The following is a 25052-nucleotide window of genomic DNA, read 5'->3' on the forward strand; positions in this document are numbered from 1 at the left end:
TGGAAAAGAAGGACAGCGGGCAGCCAATCGGTGAACTCCGCAGCTCTAAAGGGGCGTTCCGTCTACAGGGCATGGGGTGCCGAGCTCACTGATTGGCTGCCTGCATCGTTGACGTGACGTCAGTGTCCCAGCCAACACCAGCGGGGACGCCAAGGGAAAGTCAGTACAGCGGGTTTTTATATGTCATAGTGCACCTGGTGATAAAGTAACTGAGCAGGCGCAACCCCTTTATATGTTCCAATAACAAAATCATCCCACAGCCCCGCAATGCCTCATACGTCCTGCAATGCTCATACGTGCTGCCGCTCCCAGGCCCCGCCCCATTGTGAGGTCACTGCAGACGTCATCGCTGTGCGACATCTGTGGCGCAGCGGTAACTCGTCACCCATGTAAACACGCTATGGCGGCTTCCCTGTCAGGTGACAGGAGAGCGGACAGTGAGGAGGATGGTGCAGCTGCCGCGGACAGCGGAGACTGTCCCGCTGATGAGCGCCGGGTCCTGCCGCAGTGCCCGGGGCTCCTGTCTCTCCCCGGGGAAGTCCTGGAGCTCGTCCTGTGCTGCGGGGGCCTGGGCTGCAAGGACATCGTTAGTGTCACCTGCACCTGCCGGCGGCTGAGAGACCTGTGTGCTGCCCGGGGCAAAGTCTGGCGGAGGCAGCTGTGTGCCCGGTGAGTGATAGGTCAGTATGATGCGGTGTGGAGAGCACTGCGCAGATCCCCCTGATGTCAGTACAACGCTGGCTGCTCCTCCTGTCAGTGCTGGTATCCGTGCTGTGATGGCTGCTCCTCCTGTCAGTGCTGGTATCCGTGCTGTGATGGCTGCTCCTCCTGTCAGTGCTGGTATCCGTGCTGTGATGGCTACTCCTCCTGTCAGTGCTGGTATCCGTGCTGTGATGGCTGCTCCTCCTGTCAGTGCTGGTATCCGTGCTGTGATGGCTGCTCCTCCTGTCAGTGCTGGTATCCGTGCTGTGATGGCTCCTCCAGCTGAAAGCACTCATGGCAGTATTATGGTGTGATGTCTGCTGCTCCTCCTGGAAGCCCCGGTGTCAGCACGGTGATGTCTGCTGCTCCTCCTGGAAGCCCCCGGTGTCAGTACGGTGATGTCTGCTGCTCCTCCTGGAAGCCCCCGGTGTCAGCACGGTGATGTCTGCTGCTCCTCCTGGAAGGCCCGATGCCAGTACGGTGATGTCTGCTGCTCCTCCTGGAAGCCCCCGATATCAGTACGGTGATGTCTGCTGCTCCTCCTGGAAGCCCCCGATGCCAGTACGGTGATGTCTGCTGCTCCTCCTGGAAGCCCCCGGTGTCAGTACGGTGATGTCTGCTGCTCCTCCTGGAAGCCCCCGGTGTCAGTACGGTGATGTCTGCTGCTCCTCCTGGAAGCCCCGGTGTCAGTATGGTGATGTCTGCTGCTCCTCCTGGAAGCCCCCCATGTCAGTACGGTGATGTCTGCTGCTCCTCCTGGAAGCCCCCGATGCCAGTACGGTGATGTCTGCTGCTCCTCCTGGAAGCCCCCGATGCCAGTACGGTGATGTCTGCTGCTCCTCCTGGAAGCCCCCGGTGTCAGTACGGTGATGTCTGCCGCTCCTCCTGGAAGCCCCCGGTGTCAGTACGGTGATGTCTGCTGCTCCTCCTGGAAGCCCCGGTGTCAGTATGGTGATGTCTGCTGCTCCTCCTGGAAGCCCCCCATGTCAGTACGGTGATGTCTGCTGCTCCTCCTGGAAGCCCCCAATGCCAGTACGGTGATGTCTGCTGCTCCTCCTGGAAGCCCCCGGTGTCAGTACGGTGATGTCTGCTGCTCCTCCTGGAAGCCCCCCGTGTCAGTACGGTGATGTCTGCTGCTCCTCCTGGAAGCCCCCGATGCCAGTACGGTGATGTCTGCTGCTCCTCCTGGAAGCCCCCGATATCAGTACGGTGATGGTGCCTGCTCTTCCTGGAAGCCTCCGATGTCAGTACGGTGATGTCTGCTGCTCCTCCTGGAAGCCCCCGATGCCAGTACGGTGATGTCTGCTGCTCCTCCTGGAAGCCCCCGATGTCAGTACGGTGATGTCTGCTGCTCCTCCTGGAAGCCCCCGATGTCAGTACGGTGATGTCTGCTGCTCCACCTGGAAGCCCCCGATGCCAGTACGGTGATGTCTGCTGCTCCTCCTGGAAGCCCCCGATGTCAGTACGGTGATGTCTGCTGCTCCTCCTGGAAGCCCCCGATGCCAGTACGGTGATGTCTGCTGCTCCTCCTGGAAGCCCCCGATGTCAGTACGGTGATGTCGGCTGCTCCTCCTGGAAGCCCCCGATGTCAGTACGGTGATGTCTGCTGCTCCTCCTGGAAGCCCCCGATGTCAGTACGGTGATGTCTGCTGCTCCTCCTGGAAGCCCCCGATGTCAGTACGGTGATGTCTGCTGCTCCTCCTGGAAGCCCCCGATGCCAGTACGGTGATGTCTGCTGCTCCTCCTGGAAGCCCCCGATGCCAGTACGGTGATGTCTGCTGCTCCTCCTGGAAGCCCCTGATGTCAGTACGGTGATGTCGGCTGCTCCTCCTGGATGCCCCCGATATCAGTACGGTGATGGTGCCTGCTCTTCCTGGAAGCCCCTGATGTCAGTGCGGTCAGTGGGTGGTCTTAGTGCCCGTCATCCACAAGTGGGTGTTGTGCTTACAGCCCAACACCGTGCAGGGTAATTGGCATTTGCCAAAGAACACAAAGATTGGCAGACTCGACATTGGCACTCTGTGCTCTTCACTGATGAAAACATGTTCACACTGAGCACATGTGACAGAGTCTTGAGACGCCATGGAGAACGTTCTGCTTTCTTCAACATCTTCCAACATGACCGGTTTGGCAGTGGGTCAGAAATGGTGTGGGGAGGCATTTCTTTGGAGGGCCGCACAGCCCTCCATGGGCTTGCCAGAGGTAGCCTGACTGCTATTAGGTAGCGAGATGAGATCCTCAGACCCATTGTGAGACATATGCAGGTGCCCTGGGGTCCTTTTGATGCATGACAACAATGCTAGGCCTCATGTGGCTGGAGTGTGTCAGCAGTTCTTGCATGACGAAGGCAGTGATGCTATGGACTGGCCCGCCTATTTCCCATAGCTGAATCCAATTGGCCACATTTGCAACATCCTGTCTCGTTCCGTCCACCAACGTCATGTTGCACGACAGACTGTCCAGTAGTTTACTGATGCTTTCATCCAGGTCTGTGAGGAGATCCCTCAGGAGAACATCTACCGCCTCATCAGCAGCATGCCCATGTATTGTAGGGAGGTCATACAGGCACGTGGAGGCCACACACTACTGAGCATCATTTCCTTGAATAAAGGCATTTCCACTGAAGTTGGATCAGCCTGTAATTTGATTTTCCACTTTGATTTTGAGCATCATTCCAACTTCAGACCTCCGTGGGATATTAGTTGTGATTTTCGTGGATCATTTTTATGTTTATTGTTCTCAACGCATTCCACTTTGTAATGAATGAAGATTTGCAACTGGAATATTTCATTCAGTCAGTGATGTCTAGGATGTGGGATTTTAGTGCTCCCTTTATTTTTTTTGAGAGATATCGAGAGCGTCATAGGCTATGTTGTGAGGCGAAATTTTAACCCCGCGGTTTCCAATTCACCAAACAATTTTGCCCCTCTCTACATAATGGGGAAAAAGTGAAAGGAAAAGTGTTGGAGGCAAATTGACAGCTGCCAGATGTGAACAAGGGGGACTTAAAGAATGAGAGCGATGGCGCCAAAGAGTATATACCGTACAGTTGCTGAGGTGGGGCCCCGACATGGGATACTCACCACACACGGGGATATGAACACACACACAAAATGCACCACACACTACACTACCACGTGCTTGAACACATATACCACCCTCAGCACACATTTCACCACACATACACCAACCTCGCCACATAAAAGTCGAAACACAAAACTCTCCACACGCAAAATTCACGACATGCAAAACTAGGCTCACGCAAAACTCACCTCATGGAAAACTTGCCACACGCAAAACTTGCACACGTGGAAAAATTGCCACATGCACAAAAGTTGCAACACATGCAAAAGTTGCCTCACACACAACTTGCACATACTCAAAACGCACCACGCATAAAACTCGCTGCACACAACTTGCTACACTAACCTGTCACATGCAACTCGACACAAAAAGTCGCTACATGCATGTCGCCACATGCAACTCAACACACACAACTTGACACATGAAACTCGCCCTAAAACACACACAAGTCTGGTATTATCCATCAAAAATAAAAATCTGATTAATACGCAGACAAACTACAAGAGCAACAAATGTACCATATAGGAAATACGGCAGCTGTCAGTCACATGACCTGTCTATTATGTGTATGTGTGAGCTAATATATACTGCCAGGGGGAGGGCTTCCTGTTGGCTGGGGATTTATCAGGCTGCCAATTTAGCTTACAAATACTGAGGTAAAAATACTGACCAAATAACGTGTGAACGCGGTCTAATACAGGAGGAGATGACTTACAGGTATATACTATATACAGAAGAGATGACACACAGGTATATACTATATATAGGAGGAGATGACTTACAGCTATATACTATATATAGGAGGAGATGACATACAGGTTTATACTAGATATAGGAGGAGATGACATACAGGTATATACTATATACAGGAGATGACACACAGGTATCTACTATATAATTGTCTAAGGGTCACTTCCGTCTTTCTGTCTGTCCTTCTTTCTGTCACGGATATTCATTGGTCGCGGCCTCTGTCTGTCATGGAATCCAAGTCGCTGATTGGTCTCGCCAGCTGCCTGTCATGGCTGCCACGACCAATCAGCGATGGCCACAGTCCGATTAGTCCCTCCCTACTCCCTTGCAGTCAGCGCCCGGCGCCCGCTCCATACTCCCCTCCGGTGACCGCTCACACAGGGTTAATGCCAGCGGTAACGGACCGCGTTATGCCGCGGGTAACTCACTCCGTTACCGCCGCAATTAACCCTGTGTGACCAAGTTTTTACTATTATTGCTGCCTTTGCAGCGTCAATAGTAAAAACATCTAATGTTAAAAATAATTTTAAAAAAATCATTATATACTCGCCTTCCGCCGCCTTTCCCGCTCCTGGCTACGCTCTGGTGACCGCTCCATGCAAGCGCCAGGTTCTGGTGGCAAGGATGGTATGGGAGAAGGACCTGCCATGACGTCACGGTCACGTGACCGCGACGTCATCACAGGACCTGCGCGAGAAGGACCTGCCATGACGTCACGGTCATGTGACCGCGACGTCATCACAGGGCCTGCGCGAGAAGGACCTGCCATGATGTCACGGTCATGTGACCGAACTACAAGGGGCCCTCGGAAGGTGAGTATATGTTTATTTTTTAACCTGTGACATATGTGGCTGGGCAATATACTACGTGGCGCTGTGCTGTATACTACGTGACTGGGCAATATACTACGTGGCGCTGTGCTGTATACTACGTGGCTGGGCAATATGCTACGTCGCTGTGCAATATACTACATGGGCTGTGCAATATACTACGTGGACATGCATATTCTAGAATACCCAATGCGTTAGAATCGGGCCACCATCTAGTATGTGTTCTGGATGGTGGGCTTATGTGAGGTTCCACAGTTGACACAGTTATTGTGGTTATCTATGTCTGATGCATTATGTGAAGATCTGAGGTGGTGGGTTGTAATGAAAACCCAGGCAGGTTAATGATTTAACTATTTTTTTTTTTAATTCCTCACATCCATGGTTTTACAACAGATCCAGCTGAATGGCCAAAATAAATTGCCTCCAGTCCACAAGATCCCAGTACCAGACAATACTCACTGTCTCCCAACTTATGGCTGGCCCACAGATTTCGTATCTCCCACCAGTATAGTCTGCAGTCACTGTCCAGGTCCCTCCAGACGACAAATAACACAACCAACGTCACGACGTCCATGTATCCAAGACCAACAATCCTTCAGAAAGTTTGTGAAATCCAGAAAAAAAAATCCTCAACTGTAGCAGGGGGTACAGCTCAGCCGGTAACTGATCTCCTAAAACTCCATAGGCCATCCATCTATTCCTCCAGGACCTCAGCCTAGATCCACTCCAACAACTGCCTAATTAAACATGTGGCTTATTTTCCTTCATACCCTTTAAACATTTGCTTTTAGCTCAAAGAATGAAGAATATTCCAATAGCACCTCATCTGGGACTGCATGTGAGACCCCCTGTAGTGACGGCTTCTCCGGGTCCACCATCCCCATGCACACAATGGACCTATTTGCTGAGAGCACAGTGGCTTGAGACCCTGAGATCTTGATGAGATTACTAGAATGATTGCTTTACATTTACCTTTAGCAATCTTCTGCCTGGCCGTACGTATACATAAGATCCAGCCTGCATGTGTTCCTCTGCTTACTATCACTGAATGGAAACATTAATTCCTGAGGCTGAACTGACGAGCAAGCAAATCACTAGAAAAACCACAGCAAGCTAAGCTCTAATAAAACGCAACAATGTCGACGCAACCGGTGCTCCGGCTGGAAAGTCTGTATCCTGTAGAGCTGTGGACTCCGCTCTATGTGCATTGGTCCAATAGTCTTTAGTCTGTGGCCGGCTCCTCGCACATTACATTTTGGATATCTGTGACTGATGCTCCAATAAGGGCACGTGATTGTTGATATAATTGTTATAATTAATTTTAAGCAGTTTTTGGCAAAAAGGGGTATTTGTACCTTGATACTAATCAATATGAATGATAATCACATTGTATACATTTACTCATTGAAATGTCTTTACGCTAAATCTTTAACATAATAATGGGCTCCAGCAGATGAAAAAAATAAGTCACAACAGTTCCTGGAATTCACAACTCCTCCATACTCAGCATTGCGCCCCCTGCCAGTCTCCTAGCACCAGCATTTAGCGATCATGTGACACACCGCCAAATTTTGATGCCAGGAGATCAGGGAGTGGGGGGGTGAAAGGCTGAGTACATTTTATTTTTTTCATCTTGGCCTATCAATAAAGGGTTGTCCAATAGTAGTCAACTATTAATAAAATAATAAGGATCCAACATCTCCAAACTAGTCAACAGCCATAGCTTCTGCTCTTATATGTAGCGTCCTCCCTGGCTGTGCCATGTATTTGTTTCTTTGGAGACTCAGGATGCGTATCTAACAGTATTTCTCTTATTCAGATGGCCGTCTATTATGAAATATTACAACCATTTGGACAATCTGGACTGGCTGGAAGAATACAAGACCAGACACAGGGCTGGCATAGAGGCACATAGAATAGTGGCCGCATTCTCAAAAGCGCTCATCGTCGAACATGTAAGTTGCTTTACATCATTCAAATAACTGAATAATACAGTTATTTATATGCATTTTATTTAATAAGTTAATCTTTTCCTGGCATATGCTTGTTTTGTAGAGTTGTTGTTCCAGTAACTGTCCCCCTCCCCCCTTCTATGCCAAACAACCACTACCAAACCATTAGGAAGGTGGCAATAGCCTTCCCCTCTGTCTGTGTTTGTGTATGTGTGTATATATATATATATATATATATATATATATATATATATATATATATATATATATATATATATATATATATATATATATATATACACATTAGACAATTTTTTATATATATATATATATATATATATATATATTAGACAATTTTATATATATATATATATATATATATATATATATATATATATATATATATATATATAATCTACTATATAATTGTCTAAGGGTCACTTCCGTCTGTCTGTCTGTCCTTCTGTCACGGTTATTCATTCGCTGATTGGTCTTGGCAGCTGCCTGTCATGGCTGCCGCGACCAATCAGCGACGGCCACAGTCCGATTAGTCCCTCCCCTACTCCCCTGCACTCACTGCCCGGCGCCCGCTCCGTAATCCCCTCCACTCACACAGGGTTAATGGCAGCGGTAACGGCCCGCGGTGTAACGCACTCCGTTACCGCTGCTATTAACCCTGTGTGTCCCCAACTATTTACTATTGATGCTGCCTATGCAGCATCAATAGTAAAAATATGTCATGTTAAAAATAATTAAAAAAAACAGAAAACCTGCTATACTCACCCTCCTCGCCACGCTCCCGGGACCGCTCCATTGCAAGCGGCAGCTTCCGGTCCCAGGGCTCTGCTATATACTATGTGGCTGGGCAATATACTACGTGGCTGGGCAATATACTACGTGGCTGGGCAATATACTACGTGGCTGGGCAATATACTACGTGGCTGGGCAATATACTACGTGGCTGGGCAATATACTACGTGGCTGGGCAATATACTACGTGGCTGGACAATATACTACGTGGCTGGGCAATATACTACGTGGCTGGGCAATATACTACGTGGCTGGACAATATATTACGTGGCTGGGCAATATACTACGTGGCTGGGCAATATACTATGTGGCTGGGCAATATACTACGTGACTGGGCAATATACTACATGACTGGGCAATATACTACGTGGCTGGGCAATATACTACGTGGCTGGACAATATACTACGTGGCTGGACAATATACTCCGTCTTAGGTGACATTCCCACATCCATGTGACAGGTCTGTGTGCTGTCTTTTTTCTGAGACAGAACACCGACCCATAGTTTTATTGATCCGCACATACATCAGTTTTAAAACCAGATCCATGTTTACAGTCTGAGTCTAAGAATGTCCTATATCAATTTTGTGGTTCCAACTATAAAGTCTATGGGGATCCATCTAAAACAGAAGACATGTCTTGTACTTTACCATTCTGAGTTTCATCCATTTTAGACTGTTTCATAAAGTCAACAGCTAAAAAAAATTCTACGCTATACCTGCTTTAGATTTAAAGGGAATCCGTCACCGAGGTTTTGCTACCCCATCTAAGAGCTGCATGATGTAGGAGCAGAGTCCAGCAATGTGTCACTTACTGGGCTGCTTGCTGTCATTTTGATAAAAATCACTGATTTATTTTCTGCAGATTTAGCCGTTCTGAATGCTGAGCACTGTATAACCAATCCCACACAACTGGTTGGCAGCTTTCAGTGTAGACTGTACTGTACAGAGCTCATGAATATGCTTGACTACCTGGCAGTAGGTTTACTAGTCCTCTAATGATTATCTGCTAATAAATTAGTGATTTTATCAAAACTATACAAAACAGCCCAGTAAGTGACACGTTGCGGGGATCAGGGTCTGTGTCTCTGCAACTCAGATTGGGTGGCAAACCTGGTGACAGATTCCCTTTTTAAAAATAGATGAAAAACAAATGGATGCCAACTACATGAGGAAATGGTCAGTTTTTCACAGATTAAAAATTCATACAGATGTGTGAGTGTAGCCTGAATTTGTAATTGACTCTGAGCTGGTGGGAGGTGAATAGCTACTTTGATGTTCCCATACAGAGGAATTTTTACGCTCCATTCTTTAGTTATCTCACAGACAGAGGTATCAACCGCATGGAGGGCAATAAACCTCAGAACTGAGCTGTGGATGTGAATCCAGCTCTGGGATGAGGTATGCTCAATTTTAGGCCGGGATCCCACTTGCAAGTTCAGTGCGAGAAATTTGCACGAGTCTCGCACATCAATACCCGGCACTGCCGCCGGCACTCGGGACCGGAGTTTGCAGCTGCATGTATTTCTATGCAGCTGAACGCTCCGTTCCCGAGTGCCGGAGGCAGTGCCGGGTATTGATGACAACTATACACGTCATCCCCTGACCTTACCCCTGCTGTACTGCAGAACGCCACTGACTGTCTGCAGTCTCCAACATCATGTCCGCCCTCTATCTGAAACTCAACCTCTCCAAAACTGAACTACTTCTGCTCCCGCCGCCTACTAACCTCCCTAAATCTGACCTTTTTCTCTCCGTGGGTGACACCATAATAACACCCCGGCAGCAGGCGCGCTGTCTGGGTGTTATGTTTGACTCCGATCTCTCCTTCGCCTCCCATATACAATCTCTTGCCCGCTCGTGTCGCTTACACCTGAAGAGCATCTCTGGAGTCCACCCTTTTCTCACCATGGAAATAACAAGGATCCTCGCTGTCGCCCTGATCCACTCCCGCCTGGACTACTGTAACGCTCTATTAATTGGCCTCCCCCTTACTCGACTTTCCCATCTCCAGTCCATCCTTAATGCAGCAGCCAGGGTCGTCCATCTGGCTAATCGTTACTCAGATGCATCCGCTCTTCGCCAGTCATTACACTGGCTGCCCATTCATTACAGGATACAATTCAAAGTACTTGTTCTCACCCACAAAGCTCTCCACAGTGCAGCACCCCCATACATCTCCTCCCTCATTTCTGTCTATCGGCCTAACAGACCACTGCGCTCTGCAAATGACTTTCGACTAACCTCTGCACTAATCCATACCTCCCACTCCCGACTCCAAGACTTCTCCCGTGCTGTGCCAATCCTCTGGAATGCTCTACCCCAAGATATTAGGACCATCCACAATTTGCATAGTTTTAGGCGCTCGCTCAAAACACAGTTGTTCAGAGCGGCCTATCACATTCAGTAATCAGTCGTGTTATGTTTGTGTGTGTGTAGCCCATTCACTATCTCCATCTATCCCCCACCCCCTGAAGATGGCTGGACCATCATTGTAAATACATCATTGTAAATACACACCTGTGCTTTGTATCTCCCCCACCTCATTGTAGATTGTAAGCTCTCACGAGCAGGGTCGTCTTATTTCACGCTATTTATTGTATTGTTAACATTGTTACTGTTTGTGTTTGAAACTTAAACTGTAAAGCGCTGCAGAATATGTTGGCACTATATAAATAAAGATTATTATTATTATTATTATTATTATTGAGGTGCGAGTTTCTCGGATTGAACTCGCAAGTGTGACCCCGGCCGTACTATCTCTCTCGGCCTGTTTCCTCACTCTGCTGCTCACTCTTTTCCCCTCCTTTTGCTCTCTATAGAGGGTAATAGTATGTGTAAACTGTCTCCTCACTGTGCGGGCAATCCCAAGGGAGTTGCGCTGCTGTGTCCGAATAAATCAGTGAGTTCAAGGGATTGGAAAGAAACGGATCATAAGTGGTGATAGGAGTAAATTTCTCTGATATGATCTATCAAATATTTCTTATATATGCCTGTTCTATTGATTTATGCAAAAAATGTTGAAATTACAGTTCACATTTAAGATAAAATAACCGAAATTGGCAACTAGAAGAAAACAATAAACCGCGGCTTATACTAGTTGTCTTGTGTTCTCTTTCCTTAGCGTATGCCGTGTGAAGGCTTTAATGATCTCGACACGTCAGGTTACCCCGTACATTTCATTGAAGATGAGCTGTTGTCAGTCCTTAAAGCTGAGAGTGGGTAAGACTGTAATATTTGTGCTATGTTTAGCAGTTGTCTTGTGTTGCTTGGTATATATTTTGCCTGATGATGGTTACTGTGAGATTTGTATTTATATGGTCAAGGAATGACGGAGAATGTAGTTAGAAAGGAGCGGGGGATTCTGGAGAGGAAGTGGTGGCTGTGAGAGCAGAGCTGATACCAGGGCATAGGAAGCAGAGCAGAATGGTATAAAACATGAAAAAATGCCGGCAAGGTATATCGAGATCTCCTCCAGGGTTATTATCCTAAAAACAGTAAATGAGTCATGGTAGCAGATGACCATTTTAAAGGGAACCTGACAATAGGGTTTCCTAGTATAAGCTATGGCCATGACCTTTACTACTTTCACAGTATTCTAGGAAGATGTTTGGGTGTCCCCAGTACCCTCTGCATAGCCCCAAATTATTTTTTATAATGCCCCCATATGGCGCAGTCCAATCCGATGAGCGTCTCTGGTCTTGTTCTGGCGCTTCTAGTTTGGGCACAAATGCTGTCCTCCTGCTTGCTTCATGTGGATGACGCATCTATCATTCATACGGTGTTCCCCAAACGTGCTCCTGCGCAGGCATGCTTCAGCATTGCAAGGTACCGTAGTGCCCATGTGCTGGCTTTACTTTTAGATCTGTGCCCTCTTCTTGGGCATTAATGTACTGTGCTCTGCCCTGCTGAGGGCTAAATACGCCTGTGATTGGAAGACACTGTGTGATTGTGTGTCATGCACATGAAGCTGGGCAGGAGGAATGCAGGGATCAAGACCAGAGACACCCATCGGACCCGACTGCACTGCACGGGTGGATAATAATAGGTACTTTGGGAGCTATGCAGAGGGGGTTGGGGACTCATACATGTTCCTAGAATACTGTAAGACGTGGTAAAGGTGGTGGCAGTATTTTATATTGGGAGAACTTGGTGACCGGTCCCTTCAAATTAACCAGTAATTCAGATAGACAAGTTAATGACCACTGTGACAACTGATACTTGGGATGAAGATTGCACTTTTCCAATAATAGGCCCTGTATGTGAATACTAATTAATCTAATCTGTTTGAGATCATGATATCCTTACACTTCTACATGTTCTAAACAACTGAAAATAATATATGAAGGCGCAGAGTACGGGACTGAAACAGATTGAGCCCTGAATAATCATTGCTCCTCACATTGATCTTTTTATTATTATGGAAGAATAGATCCAGTGTCCCCCAGTCAGGGCTCCCGCTCTGTCTCCTCTGCTTCTTCCCCTCTTACATGGCCATTTTCAGTGGCACATTTTTACCAGAATGTATATTTTTACCAGTGTAAGTGAACCCACCAATACAGCATGGTCCAGATATGCTGCCGCTAGATGTAAGATTTCCTGTATTTTACATCCTGAATTTCTAGATTTCTGTCTTTAGGAAATGTTTGACCCAAAAGTATTGTGCAAAGAAAATCCTTTATTTTATGCGCCAAGAGGCAACGATCTGCAAATTAAAGAGCTTTCTCCAGAGGCCTGTGGAGCAGCAAGACATCATGGAAGGTTTGTCCTGGAGTATTCTTTGTGCCAAAAATAGCCGTAAAATTATACATTATGACCCCAATGCAAAAATGAATTTTGTTCAAATTTCTGGCATCAAACTCCTTTAAATGTTTAATCATCTCTGAAGTTTTTCGACTGTTGACATTTTTACTTCAGTAGGGGAATTTGGCTGGGGTGTGACGAAGCCTTCCCTACAAACTCCTCATAATTCATGGCTCGAAACTGCTGCAAAATACAGCAGGAATATCCGCCATCCTCAGGCAGATGTGTTTTCTGATAGAGGCGCCCAATTAGCAAGTGTACCTTACTTCAGAGCTCCCTTTATTAATCCCTTCCTGACTTTTTTTTTTCCCTTCATCCAAACGTGTTTTTTTTACGTTTTGTTCTGTCCAAATAGACACTTTTTTCTTTTTTTGGTTTTGTTTTTATGTTGAACGAGTTGTACTTTTGAAGGACCCATTCATTTTACCACATACTGGAAGACTGAAAAAGAAAAAATAACAAGTGCGGTGAAATTACGAGGGGAAGAAGAAAAGCACAATTCTGACATTGTTTTTAGGGTGCACATTGTGTGGTAAAAAATCACCTGACTGTATGATTCTCATCAGCAAGATTGTGGTGATACCAAGCTTGTCCAGATTTTTTAGTATAGTGGTAGGAGTGTGAAAATCAGAAATTTTAAAGAAGGGAAAAAAAAAAATATATATATATATATATATATATATATATATATATATATATATATATATATATATATATATATATATATATATATATATATATATACATATATATATATATATATATATATATACATATATATACATATATATATATATATATATATATATATATATATATATATATTATATACAGTGGGGCAAAAAAGTATTTAGTCAGTCAGCAATAGTGCAAGTTCCACCACTTAAAAAGATGAGAGGCGTCTGTAATTTACATCATAGGTAGACCTCAACCATGGGAGACAAACTGAGAAAAAAAAATCCAGAAAATCACATTGTCTGTTTTTTTAACAATTTATTTGCATATTATGGTGGAAAATAAGTATTTGGTCAGAAACAAACAATCAAGATTTCTGGCTCTCACAGACCTGTAACTTCTTCTTTAAGAGTCTCCTCTTTCCTCCACTCATTACCTGTAGCAATGGCACCTGCTTAAACTTGTTATCAGTATAAAAAGACACCTGTGCACACCCTCAAACAGTCTGACTCCAAACTCCACTATGGTGAAGACCAAAGAGCTGTCAAAGGACACCAGAAACAAAATTGTAGCCCTGCACCAGGCTGGGAAGACTGAATCTGCAATAGCCAACCAGCTTGGAGTGAAGAAATCAACAGTGGGAGCAATAATTAGAAAATGGAAGACATACAAGACCCCTGATAATCTCCCTCGATCTGGGGCTCCACGCAAAATCCCACCCCGTGGGGTCAGAATGATCACAAGAACGGTGAGCAAAAATCCCAGAACCACGCGGGGGGACCTAGTGAATGAACTGCAGAGAGCTGGGACCAATGTAACAAGGCCTACCATAAGTAACACACTACGCCACCATGGACTCAGATTCTGCAGTGCCAGACGTGTCCCACTGCTTAAGCCAGTACATGTCCGGGCCCGTCTGAAGTTTGCTAGAGAGCATTTGGATGATCCAGAGGAGTTTTGGGAGAATGTCCCATGGTCTGATGAAACCAAACTGGAACTGTTTGGTAGAAACACAACTTGTCGTGTTTGGAGGAAAAAGAATACTGAGTTGCATCCATCAAACACCATACCTACTGTAAAGCATGGTGGTGGAAACATCATGCTTTGGGGCTGTTTCTCTGCAAAGGGGCCAGGACGACTGATCCGGGTACATGAAAGAATGAATGGGGCCATGTATCGTGAGATTTTGAGTGCAAACCTCCTTCCATCAGCAAGGGCATTGCAGATGAAACGTGGCTGGGTCTTTGAACATGACAATGATCCAAAGCACACCGCTAGGGCAACGAAGGAGTGGCTTCGTAAGAAGCATTTCAAGGTCCTGGAGTGGCCTAGCCAGTCTCCAGATCTCAACCCTATAGAAAACCTTTGGAGGGAGTTGAAAGTCCGTGTTGCCAAGCGAAAAGCCAAAAACATCACTGCTCTAGAGGAGATCTGCAGGGAGGAATGGGCCAACATACCAACAACAGTGTGTGGCAACCTTGTGAAGACTTACAGAAAACGTTTGACCTCTGTCATTGCCAACAAAGGATATATTACAAAGTATTGAGATGAAATTTTGTTTCTGACCAAATACTTATTTTCCACCATAATATGCAAATAAATTGTTAAAAAAACAGACAATGTGATTTTCTGGATTTTTTTTCTCAGTTTGTCTCCCATAGTTGAGGTCTACCTATGATGTAAATTACAGACGCCTCTCATCTTTTTAAGTGGTGGAACTTGCACTATTGCTGACTGACTAAATACTTTTTTGCCCCACTGTATATTCTACACATATATATATATATATATATATATATATATATATATATATTGTGTATATGTATATATATAATTTTATTTATTTTTTTACCATTTTGGGATATACATGAACTGTGATCTCTTCTACAGCATTTTTTGCTGTATTGCGGTGACCAAAAATATCCCAATTTTGTATTTTTTTCTGTTTACGGAGTTTAATTGGAGGACTTGAACCTGTAATCGTCTGATTATTTGTGTATATACAGCCCCTATGATGCCCGTCTACAGGCTGGACTTCAAGGGAGCTCCATAATGACCAGTAGAGGTCTTCAATAAAACCCCAGCTTTCAAAGCAACCCAATGGCGCCCTGCTATAAAATGATGCGCTCCCTTAACGGCGGGCTGTTATTGAATTTTGACAGCAGAATATAGCAGATTAGCAGTCACGGGTGAGGCTCTGCTCCACCTGCGGCTATTAGAGGCCGGTCCTGGCTTTAACACAGTTATTACCTACTGGGTATGGGTCGCGCTACCGACGTGTGCCGTACATGTACTTCAGATGTTGGTAAGGGGTTAAGGCTGGTTTCACACTTGCGTTTGGCTGGTCTGCGTATGGCTGCATGTATCCTCCCTTAAGCTCCACCTACTTCCGAATGCATCCTGCGTACCTATTTTTAACATTGGGTACGCAGGGACATGCATTGTATGCGCTTTTTGCGCTCCCGTGCGGTCAGAGTCCAGTTTTTTCCCTTCACCATGACAGCACCGCACGTGAGAGGTGGCATCCGCCCCCAAGAACAGGAAACCTGTAGCAGAGATATAAGAATGGGGCGGCCCCTCTCTCCTCAGTTTTGGTTTCCTGTTCCTGCAGGTGGACGCCTGTCGCAGAGCTCCTACCTCCGGAGGGATCTCCCTCTGATGATTCCGGTCCGGAGGCCGGGGTCCGCGGGGGGGCCAGCCATACTCGGCGGCATCGCGTGCGGTGCTGTCCGGTGAAGAGGCTGCTATGTCCACGCCTTCCCTTCCCCTCGCTGGACTCCCCGGCGACCGCTCTGTGCAGGAGGCTGGTCCGGGGATAAGGAGGCGTGTCCTTCACTGACGCTGGCGCCGAAGTGAAGGATGACGACTTCCGGTCGCACAGGAAGTGACGTCACACGCCGAAGGAGCCGGTGTGCTGGACACTTCCGGGTGGAAGCTGCTCCAGAGGCGCGCACACCGCTCCTTCTATATAATAGAAGCGGCAAGAGGAATCGCTGGTCCTGCACTTCAAGCAATTGCCTGAAGATGACCGAACCAGCGATTGATCCAGAGACGCTGCTGATGCCTGCGCCCAGAATGTCTGAGGAGACTCAAGCTGCCGCGGTATCTGGGGTCCTGGAGGGGTGAGTGCCTTTGTAAGGCAAACCACACACACTGATACCCTGTACACTGTGTTTTGTAGGGAAGAAAAGCCACCTCCAAACAGAAAAATAGGGTCTGTCCACTATGTAAAGAGACACTCCCCAGGCTATACAGCAAGAAAATCTGCCAGCCCTGTATCAATAAAACAGTTGCGGAGGAATCATCTTCCTTATTACAAAATATTAAATCAATTATACGAGAGGAAGTTAAATCTACGGTTAAGGAGCAGCTGAAACATCACACAAAGGGAACCCCCCCCCCCTCCCCAACAAGTGAGCAAGGGTCGGACGTAGATTCAGGGGAAGAGCCGGGAGCCTTAACCCCCTCTGATGCCTCAGATTTAGACTCCTCAGACGAGGAGTATGGTCACCCTTATTTTCAGTCAGAAGATATTGGAAAGCTGCTCAAACTCGTCAGAACGACTATGGGGGTAGAGACTCCTAAGGAACCGCGGACAGTCCAAGACACCATGTTTAGTAATTTGGAGGAGAAAAAGAAGAAATTTTTTCCCTTCCATGATAACATAGTCAATTTAATAAAACGGGAGTGGAAAAAACCTAATAAAAAGATGTCCATCCCTCAGGCTTTAAAACGCAAATACCCCTTTGATGAGGAGGTCTGTGAGAAGTGGGATAAGGCGCCTAATTTAGATGCAGCCATCGCCAGCACCTCTAAGGGGGTTGCGTTACCATTTGAGGACATGGGAGCCCTAAAAGACCCCCTCGACAAGAAAGCAGATGCTTTTCTAAAGTCGGACTGGGAAGCAGCGACATGGTCATTTAAACCCGGGGTTGCTGCCACTTGCACGGCACGTGCTATGGTAAAGTGGTTAGAGGAGTTAAGTGACCAAATCAGAAACAAATGCCCGAGAGAGAGACTTCTGGAAGCGTTGCCCTCTCTACAGGGCGCCGCGAGGTTCATGGCGGATGCCTCAATAGATTCTGTTAGGAATACCGCACGTGCATGTGCTTTATCCAATTCGGGACGTAGAGCATTGTGGCTGAAGAATTGGACAGCCGACTTTCAATCGAAGGTCAAACTCTGCGGGGTACCCTGTGAAGGGCAATACCTTTTTGGCAAGGCTCTGGACGAGATCCTTGAGAAGGCGTCGGACAAGAAAAAGCGGTTTCCACCTCCTTCCTTTCCCAGACGCCGATGGGAAACCTCTCATTCGTCCTTTCGTGGATCTGGATATAGAGGGACCCGCGGCCGATCAGATGACAGGCCTAGTCGAGGCAGACCCTAGAGAGACCGGAAAGAAAAGGGATTTCTTTTCAACAAGCCTCCTCCCAAGTCTGATCCCAGACATCAATGACGCCAGCATTCCGGTGGGGGGAAGACTCCGGCGGTTTGTCCATCACTGGGCAGCACTGCCGGCTTCTCAATGGGTAACCAACTTGTTGTCAGAGGGTCTAAGACTCAAGTTCTCCATCCTCCCACCAAATCGGGTAAAAATGACCCAAGTGGCGGGGAAAAATCAGGCCACACTAGAGAGAGAAATTCATCTCCTCATCCAAAAGAGGTATTAATGAAAGTACCTCATCAGGAGATAGGGAAAGGGTTCTACAGCACCTTATTTCTAACGCCAAAACCAAATGGCTCGCTGAGAGTAATATTCAACCTGAAGGCCCTGAACCATTATATTCAAATAGAAAAATTCAAAATGGAGACCTTAAGAACCGCAGTGAAAGTACTCGACCCAAACTGTTACATGGCAGTGATCGATCTCACAGATGCTTACTACCATGTGCCAATCGCTGTCCAACACCAACAATATCTGAGATTAGTGGTAAACCTTGCAGAAACCCCCGTCCATCTACAGTATCAGTGTCTTCCCTTTGGGGTAGCCATAGCGCCCCGCATATTCACAAAAATTATTTCTGAAGTGGCATCTTTCATCAGGAAAGAAGACATAATGTTAGTACCATATTTGGACGATTTTTTGGTAATAGAGAACAACAAAGAAAATTGCGAGAAAGCGGTCGCAAGAGTACTGGAGGTACTAACCAGATTAGGATGGATGATAAACCTGAAAAAATCAAGACTTATCCCAACACAGACTCAAGAATTCCTCGGAATTTTATTAGATTCAGTCAACCAGGAGTGTGTCCTCCCACAGAGAAAAATTCAATCTATTCAACAGAAAATACAATTGTTTCAGCTACAACGGACTATCTCTCTGAGGAATGCAATGTCGCTCTTAGGAGTCCTAACGGCAACAATTCCAGCAACAAGGTGGGCACAAAGCCACACACGAGAGTTACAATGGCAGATTCTAGCCGAACAAGACAGGAGTCCATACAATCTAAATCGGAAGATTCTTCTATCTCCAAGAGTTCAGGACTCACTAGAATGGTGGCTGAAAACAGAAAATTTAAGCAACGCAGTGCCGTGGTCAGTACAAGATCCAGTAGTCGTTACTACCGATGCGAGTCCATGGGGATGGGGAGCACACTTAGAAGATCAGGTCCTACAGGGTCAATGGGGGAGCCCAATGACCTCAGCGTCCTCCAATCTGAAGGAATTGTCTGCAGTAAGGCTAGCACTTCTTCATATAGGAGAAAGGATTCGGGGAAGACATGTTGTGGTGTTGTCCGACAACAACACGACGATAGCCTATATAAATCATCAAGGGGGCACAAGGTCACCATCCCTTATGGCAGAAGCCAAAGAACTTTTTACATGGGCCGAAAACAACCTTCTTTCACTAACCGGAACATACTTAAAAGGGTGTTATGACCTGGTGGTCAGGACAATAATGGACCTGGTGGTTAAAAGCACACGGAATGACCTGATAGTTACTGATAATAAAGGACGAGCTCTGGGACGTGGGAACTCTGCTGACCGCAATCCCTAATCCTATCAAACACACTAGAAATAGCCGTGGATTGCGCCTAACGCTGCCTATGCAACTCGGCACAGCCTAAGGAACTAGCTAGCCCTGAAGATAGAAAAATAAAGCCTACCTTGCCTCAGAGAAATTCCCAAAAGGAAAAGGCAGCCCCCACATATAATGACTGTGAGTAAAGATGAAAATACAAACACAGAGATGAAATAGATTTAGCAAAGTGAGGCCCGACTTACTGAACAGACCGAGGATAGGAAAGGTTACTTTGCGGTCAGCACAAAAACCTACAAAAAGACCAAGCAGAGGGCGCAAAAAGACCCTCCGCACCGGCTCACGGTGCGGAGGCGCTCCCTCTGCGTCCCAGAGCCTCCAGCAAGCAAGACAACAATAAAAATAGCAAGCTGGACAGAAAAATAGCAAACCAAAGAAACACAAGCTGGAACCTAGCTTCTGCTGGGAAGACAGGTCACAAGAACGATCCAGGAGAGAACCAGACCAACACTGGAACATTGACCGGTGGCATGGAGCAAAGATCTAAGTGGAGTTAAACAGAGCAGCCAGCTAACGACTCAAACTCGTCACCTGTGGAAGGAAACTCCGAAACACCCACCAGAGGAAGTCCATGGACAGAACCAGCCGAAGTACCATTCATGACCACAGGAGGGAGCCCGACAACAGAATTCACAACAGTACCCCCCCTTGAGGAGGGGTCACCGAACCCTCACCAGAGCCCCCAGGCCGACCAGGATGAGCCAAATGAAAGGCACAAACCAGATCGGCAGCATGAACATCAGAGGCAAAAACCCAGGAATTATCTTCCTGACCATAACCCTTCCACTTGACCAGGTACTGGAGTTTCCGTCTCGAAACACGAGAATCCAAAATCTTCTCCACCACATACTCCAACTCCCCCTCAACCAACACCGGGGCAGGAGGATCAACGGATGGAACCACAGGCGCCACGTATCTCCGCAATAACGACCTATGGAACACGATTATGGATGGCAAAAGAAGCAGGAAGGGCCAAACGAAATGACACAGGATTGATAACCTCAGAAATCTTATACGGTCCAATGAAACAAGGCTTAAACTTAGGAGAGGAAACCTTCATAGGAACATAACAAGACGACAACCAAACCAAATCCCCAACACGAAGTCGGGGACCCACACAGCGCCGGCGGTTAGCGAAACGTTGAGCCTTCTCCTGGGACAATGTCAAATTGTCCACCACATGAGTCCAAATCTGCTGCAACCTATCCACCACAGTATCTACACCAGGACAGTCCGAAGACTCAACCTGCCATGAAGAGAAACGAGGATGGAAACCAGAATTGCAGAAAAACGGCGAAACCAAAGTAGCCGAGCTGGCCCGATTATTAAGGGCGAACTCAGCCTACGGCAAAAAGGACACCCAATCATCCTGATCAGCAGAAACAAAGCATCTCAGATATGTTTCCAAAGTTTGATTAGTTCATTCGGTTTGGCCATTTGTCTGAGGATGGAAAGCCGAGGAAAAAGACAAATCAATGCCCATCCTTGCACAAAAGGATCGCCAAAACCTCGAAACAAACTGGGAACCTCTGTCAGAAACGATGTTCTCCGGGATACCATGTAAACGAACCACATGCTGGAAAAATAATGGCACCAAATCAGAGGAGGAAGGCAATTTAGACAAAGGTACCAAATGGACCATCTTAGAAAAGCGATCACAAACCACCCAAATGACCGACATCTTTTGAGAGACGGGGAGATCCGAAATAAAATCCATAGAAATATGCGTCCAGGGCCTCTTCGGGACCGGCAAGGGCAAAAGCAACCCACTGGCACGAGAACAGCAGGGCTTAGCCCGAGCACAAGTCCCACAGGACTGCACAAAAGAACGCACATCCCGTGACAAAGAAGGCCACCAAAAGGATCTAGCCACCAAATCTGTGGTACCAAAGATTCCAGGATGCCCAGCCAACACTGAACAATGAATCTCAGAGATAACTCTACTAGTCCATCTATCAGGGACAAACCGTTTCTCCGCTGGGCAACGGTCAGGTCTATCAGCCTGAAATTTTTGCAGCACCCGCCGCAAATCAGGGGAGATGGCAGACAAAATTACCCCCTCTTTGAGAATACCCGCCGGCTCAGGAACACCCGGAGAGTCAGGCACAAAACTCCTTGACAGGGCATCAGCCTTCACATTCTTAGAGCCCGGAAGGTACGAAACCACAAAATCAAAATGGGAGAAAAATAACGACCATCGAGCCTGTCTCGAATTCAACCGTTTGGCAGACTCAAGATAAGTCAAATTCTTGTGATCTGTCAAGACCACCACGCGATGCTTGGCTCCTTCAAGCCAATGACGCCACTCCTTGAATGCCCACTTCATGGCCAACAACTCACCATTACCAACATCATAATTACGCTCAGCAGGCGAAAACTTTCTAGAAAAGAAAGCACATGGCTTCATCACCGAGCCATCAGAACTTCTTTGCAACAAAACAGCCCCTGCTCCAATCTCAGAAGCATCAACCTCAACCTGAAACGGGAGCGAAACATCTGGCTGGCACAACAGAGGGGCAGAAGAAAAACGACGCTTCAACTCCTGAAAAGCCTCTACAGCTGCAGAAGACCAATTGACCACATCATCACCCTTCTTGGTCAAATCAGTCAACGGTTTAGCAACACTAGAAAAATTAGCGATGAAGCGCCGATAAAAATTAGCAAAGCCCAGGAACATTTGCAGGCTCTTCACAGATGTCGGCTGAGTCCAATCGTAAATGGCCTGGACTTTAACAGGGTCCATCTCGATATTAGAAGGGGAAAAAATGAACCCCAAAAATGAAACCTTCTGAACTCCAAAGAGACACTTTGACCCCTTCACAAACAAGGAATTCGCACGAAGGACCTGGAACACCATTCTGACCTGCTTCACATGAGACTCCCAATCATCCGAAAAGACCAAAATATCATCCAAATACACAATCAGGAATTTATCCAGGTACTCTCGGAAGATGTCATGCATAAAGGACTGAAATACTGATGGAGCATTGGAAAGCCCGAATGGCATAACCAGGTACTCAAAATGGCCCTCGGGCGTATTAAATGCTGTTTTCCATTCATCGCCTTGTTTAATACGCACAAGATTATACGCCCCTCGAAGATCTATCTTGGTGAACCAACTAGCCCCTTTAATACGAGCAAACAAATCAGACAGCAACGGCAAAGGATACTGAAATTTGACTGTAATTTTATTAAGAAGGCGGTAATCAATACAAGGTCTCAAAGAACCATCCTTCTTGGCCACAAAAAAGAACCCTGCTCCTAACGGTGATGACGACGGGCGAATATGGCCTTTCTCCAAGGATTCCTTTATATAACTCCGCATAGCGGCGTGTTCTGGCACAGATAAATTGAACAATCGGCCCTTAGGAAACTTACTACCAGGAATCAAATTAATTGCACAATCGCAATCCCTATGAGGAGGTAGGGCACTGGCTTTGGGCTCATCAAATACATCCCGATAATCCGACAAAAACTCTGGAACTTCAGAAGGAGTGGAAGACGAAATAGACAAAAATGGAACATCACCATGTACCCAGTGGCAACCCCAGCTGGACATAGACATAGATTTCCAGTCCAATACTGAATTATGAACCTGTAGCCATGGCAACCCCAAAACGACCACATCATGCAGATTATGCAACACCAGAAAGCGGATATCCTCCTGATGTGCAGGAGCCATGCACATGGTCAATTGGGTCCAGTACTGATGCTTATTCTTGGCCAAAGGCGTAGCATCAATTCCTCTCAATGGAATAGGATACTGCAAGGGCTCCAAGAAAAAACCACAGCGCCTAGCATACTCCAAGTCCATCAAATTCAGGGCAGCGCCTGAATCCACAAATGCCATAACAGAATAGGATGAGAAAGAGCAAATCAGAGTAACGGACAATAGAAATTTAGACTGTACCGTACCAATGGTGGCAGACCTAGCGAACCGCTTAGTGCGCTTGGGACAATCGGAGATGGCATGAGTGGAATCACCACAGTAAAAACATAGCCCATTCCGACGTCTGTGTTCTTGCCGTTCAGCTCTGGTCAAAGTCCCATCACATTGCATAGGCTCAGGCCCATGCTCAGATAGTACCGCCAAATGGTGCACAGCTTTACGCTCACGCAAGCGTCGATCGATCTGAATGGCCAAGGACATAGACTCATTCAGACCAGCAGGCATGGGAAATCCCATCATGACATCCTTAAGGGCTTCAGAGAGACCCTTTCTGAAGATTGCTGCCAGGGCACATTCATTCCACTGAGTGAGCACAGACCACTTTCTAAACTTCTGACAATATATCTCCGCTTCATCCTGACCCTGACACAGAGCCAGCAAGATTTTCTCTGCCTGATCCACTGAATTAGGTTCATCATAAAGCAATCCAAGCGCCAGGAAAAACGCATCAACATCAAGCAATGCCGGATCTCCTGGCGCAAGGGAAAATGCCCAGTCTTGAGGGTCACCACGTAACAAAGAAATAATGATCTTTACTTGTTGAACAGGGTCACCTGAGGAGCGAGGTTTCAAGGCAAGAAACAATTTACAATTATTTTTGAAATTCAAGAACTTAGATCTATCACCAAAAAACAAATCAGGAATTGGAATCCTAGGCTCTGACATCGGATTCTGAACCACAAAATCTTGAATGTTTTGTACCCTTGTAGTGAGATTATCCATCCAAGAGGACAGACCTTGAATGTCCATGTTTACACCTGTGTCCTGAACCACCCAGAGGTAAAGGGGAAAAGAGAGACAAAACACACAGCAAAGAAAAAAAAAATGGTCTTCTCTTATCCCTCTATTGAGATGCATTAGTACTTTGGGCCACCTGTACTGTTATGACCTGGTGGTCAGGACAATAATGGACCTGGTGGTTAAGAGCACACAGAATGACCTGATAGTTACTGATAATAAAGGACGATTTCTGGGACGTGGGAACTCTGCTGACCGCAATCCCTAATCCTATCAAACACACTAGAAATAGCCGTGGATTGCGCCTAACGCTCCCTATGCAACTCGGCACAGCCTAAGGAACTAGCTAGCCCTGAAGATAGAAAAATAAAGCCTACCTTGCCTCAGAGAAATTCCCCAAAGGAAAAGGCAGCCCCCCACATATAATGACTGTGAGTAAAGATGAAAATACAAACACAGAGATGAAATAGATTTAGCAAAGTGAGGCCCGACTTACTGAACAGACAGGATAGGAAAGGTTACTTTGCGGTCAGCACAAAAACCTACAAAAAGACCACGCAGAGGGCGCAAAAAGACCCTCCGCACCGACTCACGGTGCGGAGGCGCTCCCTCTGCGTTCCAGAGCCTCCAGCAAGCAAGACAACAATAAAAATAGCAAGCTGGACAGAAAAATAGCAAACCAAAGAAACACAAGCTGGAACCTAGCTTCTGCTGGGAAGAC

At 46.7% G+C, this 25052-nt stretch overlaps 1 protein-coding gene across 2 annotated transcripts in view; it reads left to right on the forward strand.

The window, feature by feature from the left end:
• Positions 1–368: 368 nt before the first annotated feature.
• Positions 369–25052, forward strand: part of FBXO21 (F-box protein 21) — a 46411-nt gene continuing 21727 nt past the window's right edge. The window contains exons 1-4 of one of the 2 annotated variants that reach the window (XM_069754687.1): positions 369–669; positions 7186–7321; positions 11251–11348; positions 12766–12887. In XM_069754687.1, the coding sequence (XP_069610788.1) occupies positions 401–669; positions 7186–7321; positions 11251–11348; positions 12766–12887 (625 nt within the window). In that variant the 5' untranslated portion in view covers positions 369–400. Of the gene's footprint in view, positions 681–7185; positions 7322–11250; positions 11349–12765; positions 12888–25052 lie in introns of both variants that reach the window. The other variant, XM_069754694.1, reaches the window with a different exon arrangement.

The sequence above is a fragment of the Ranitomeya imitator genome, chromosome 1 (assembly GCF_032444005.1).
Source record: "Ranitomeya imitator isolate aRanImi1 chromosome 1, aRanImi1.pri, whole genome shotgun sequence".
NCBI classification, from domain to species: domain Eukaryota; kingdom Metazoa; phylum Chordata; class Amphibia; order Anura; family Dendrobatidae; genus Ranitomeya; species Ranitomeya imitator.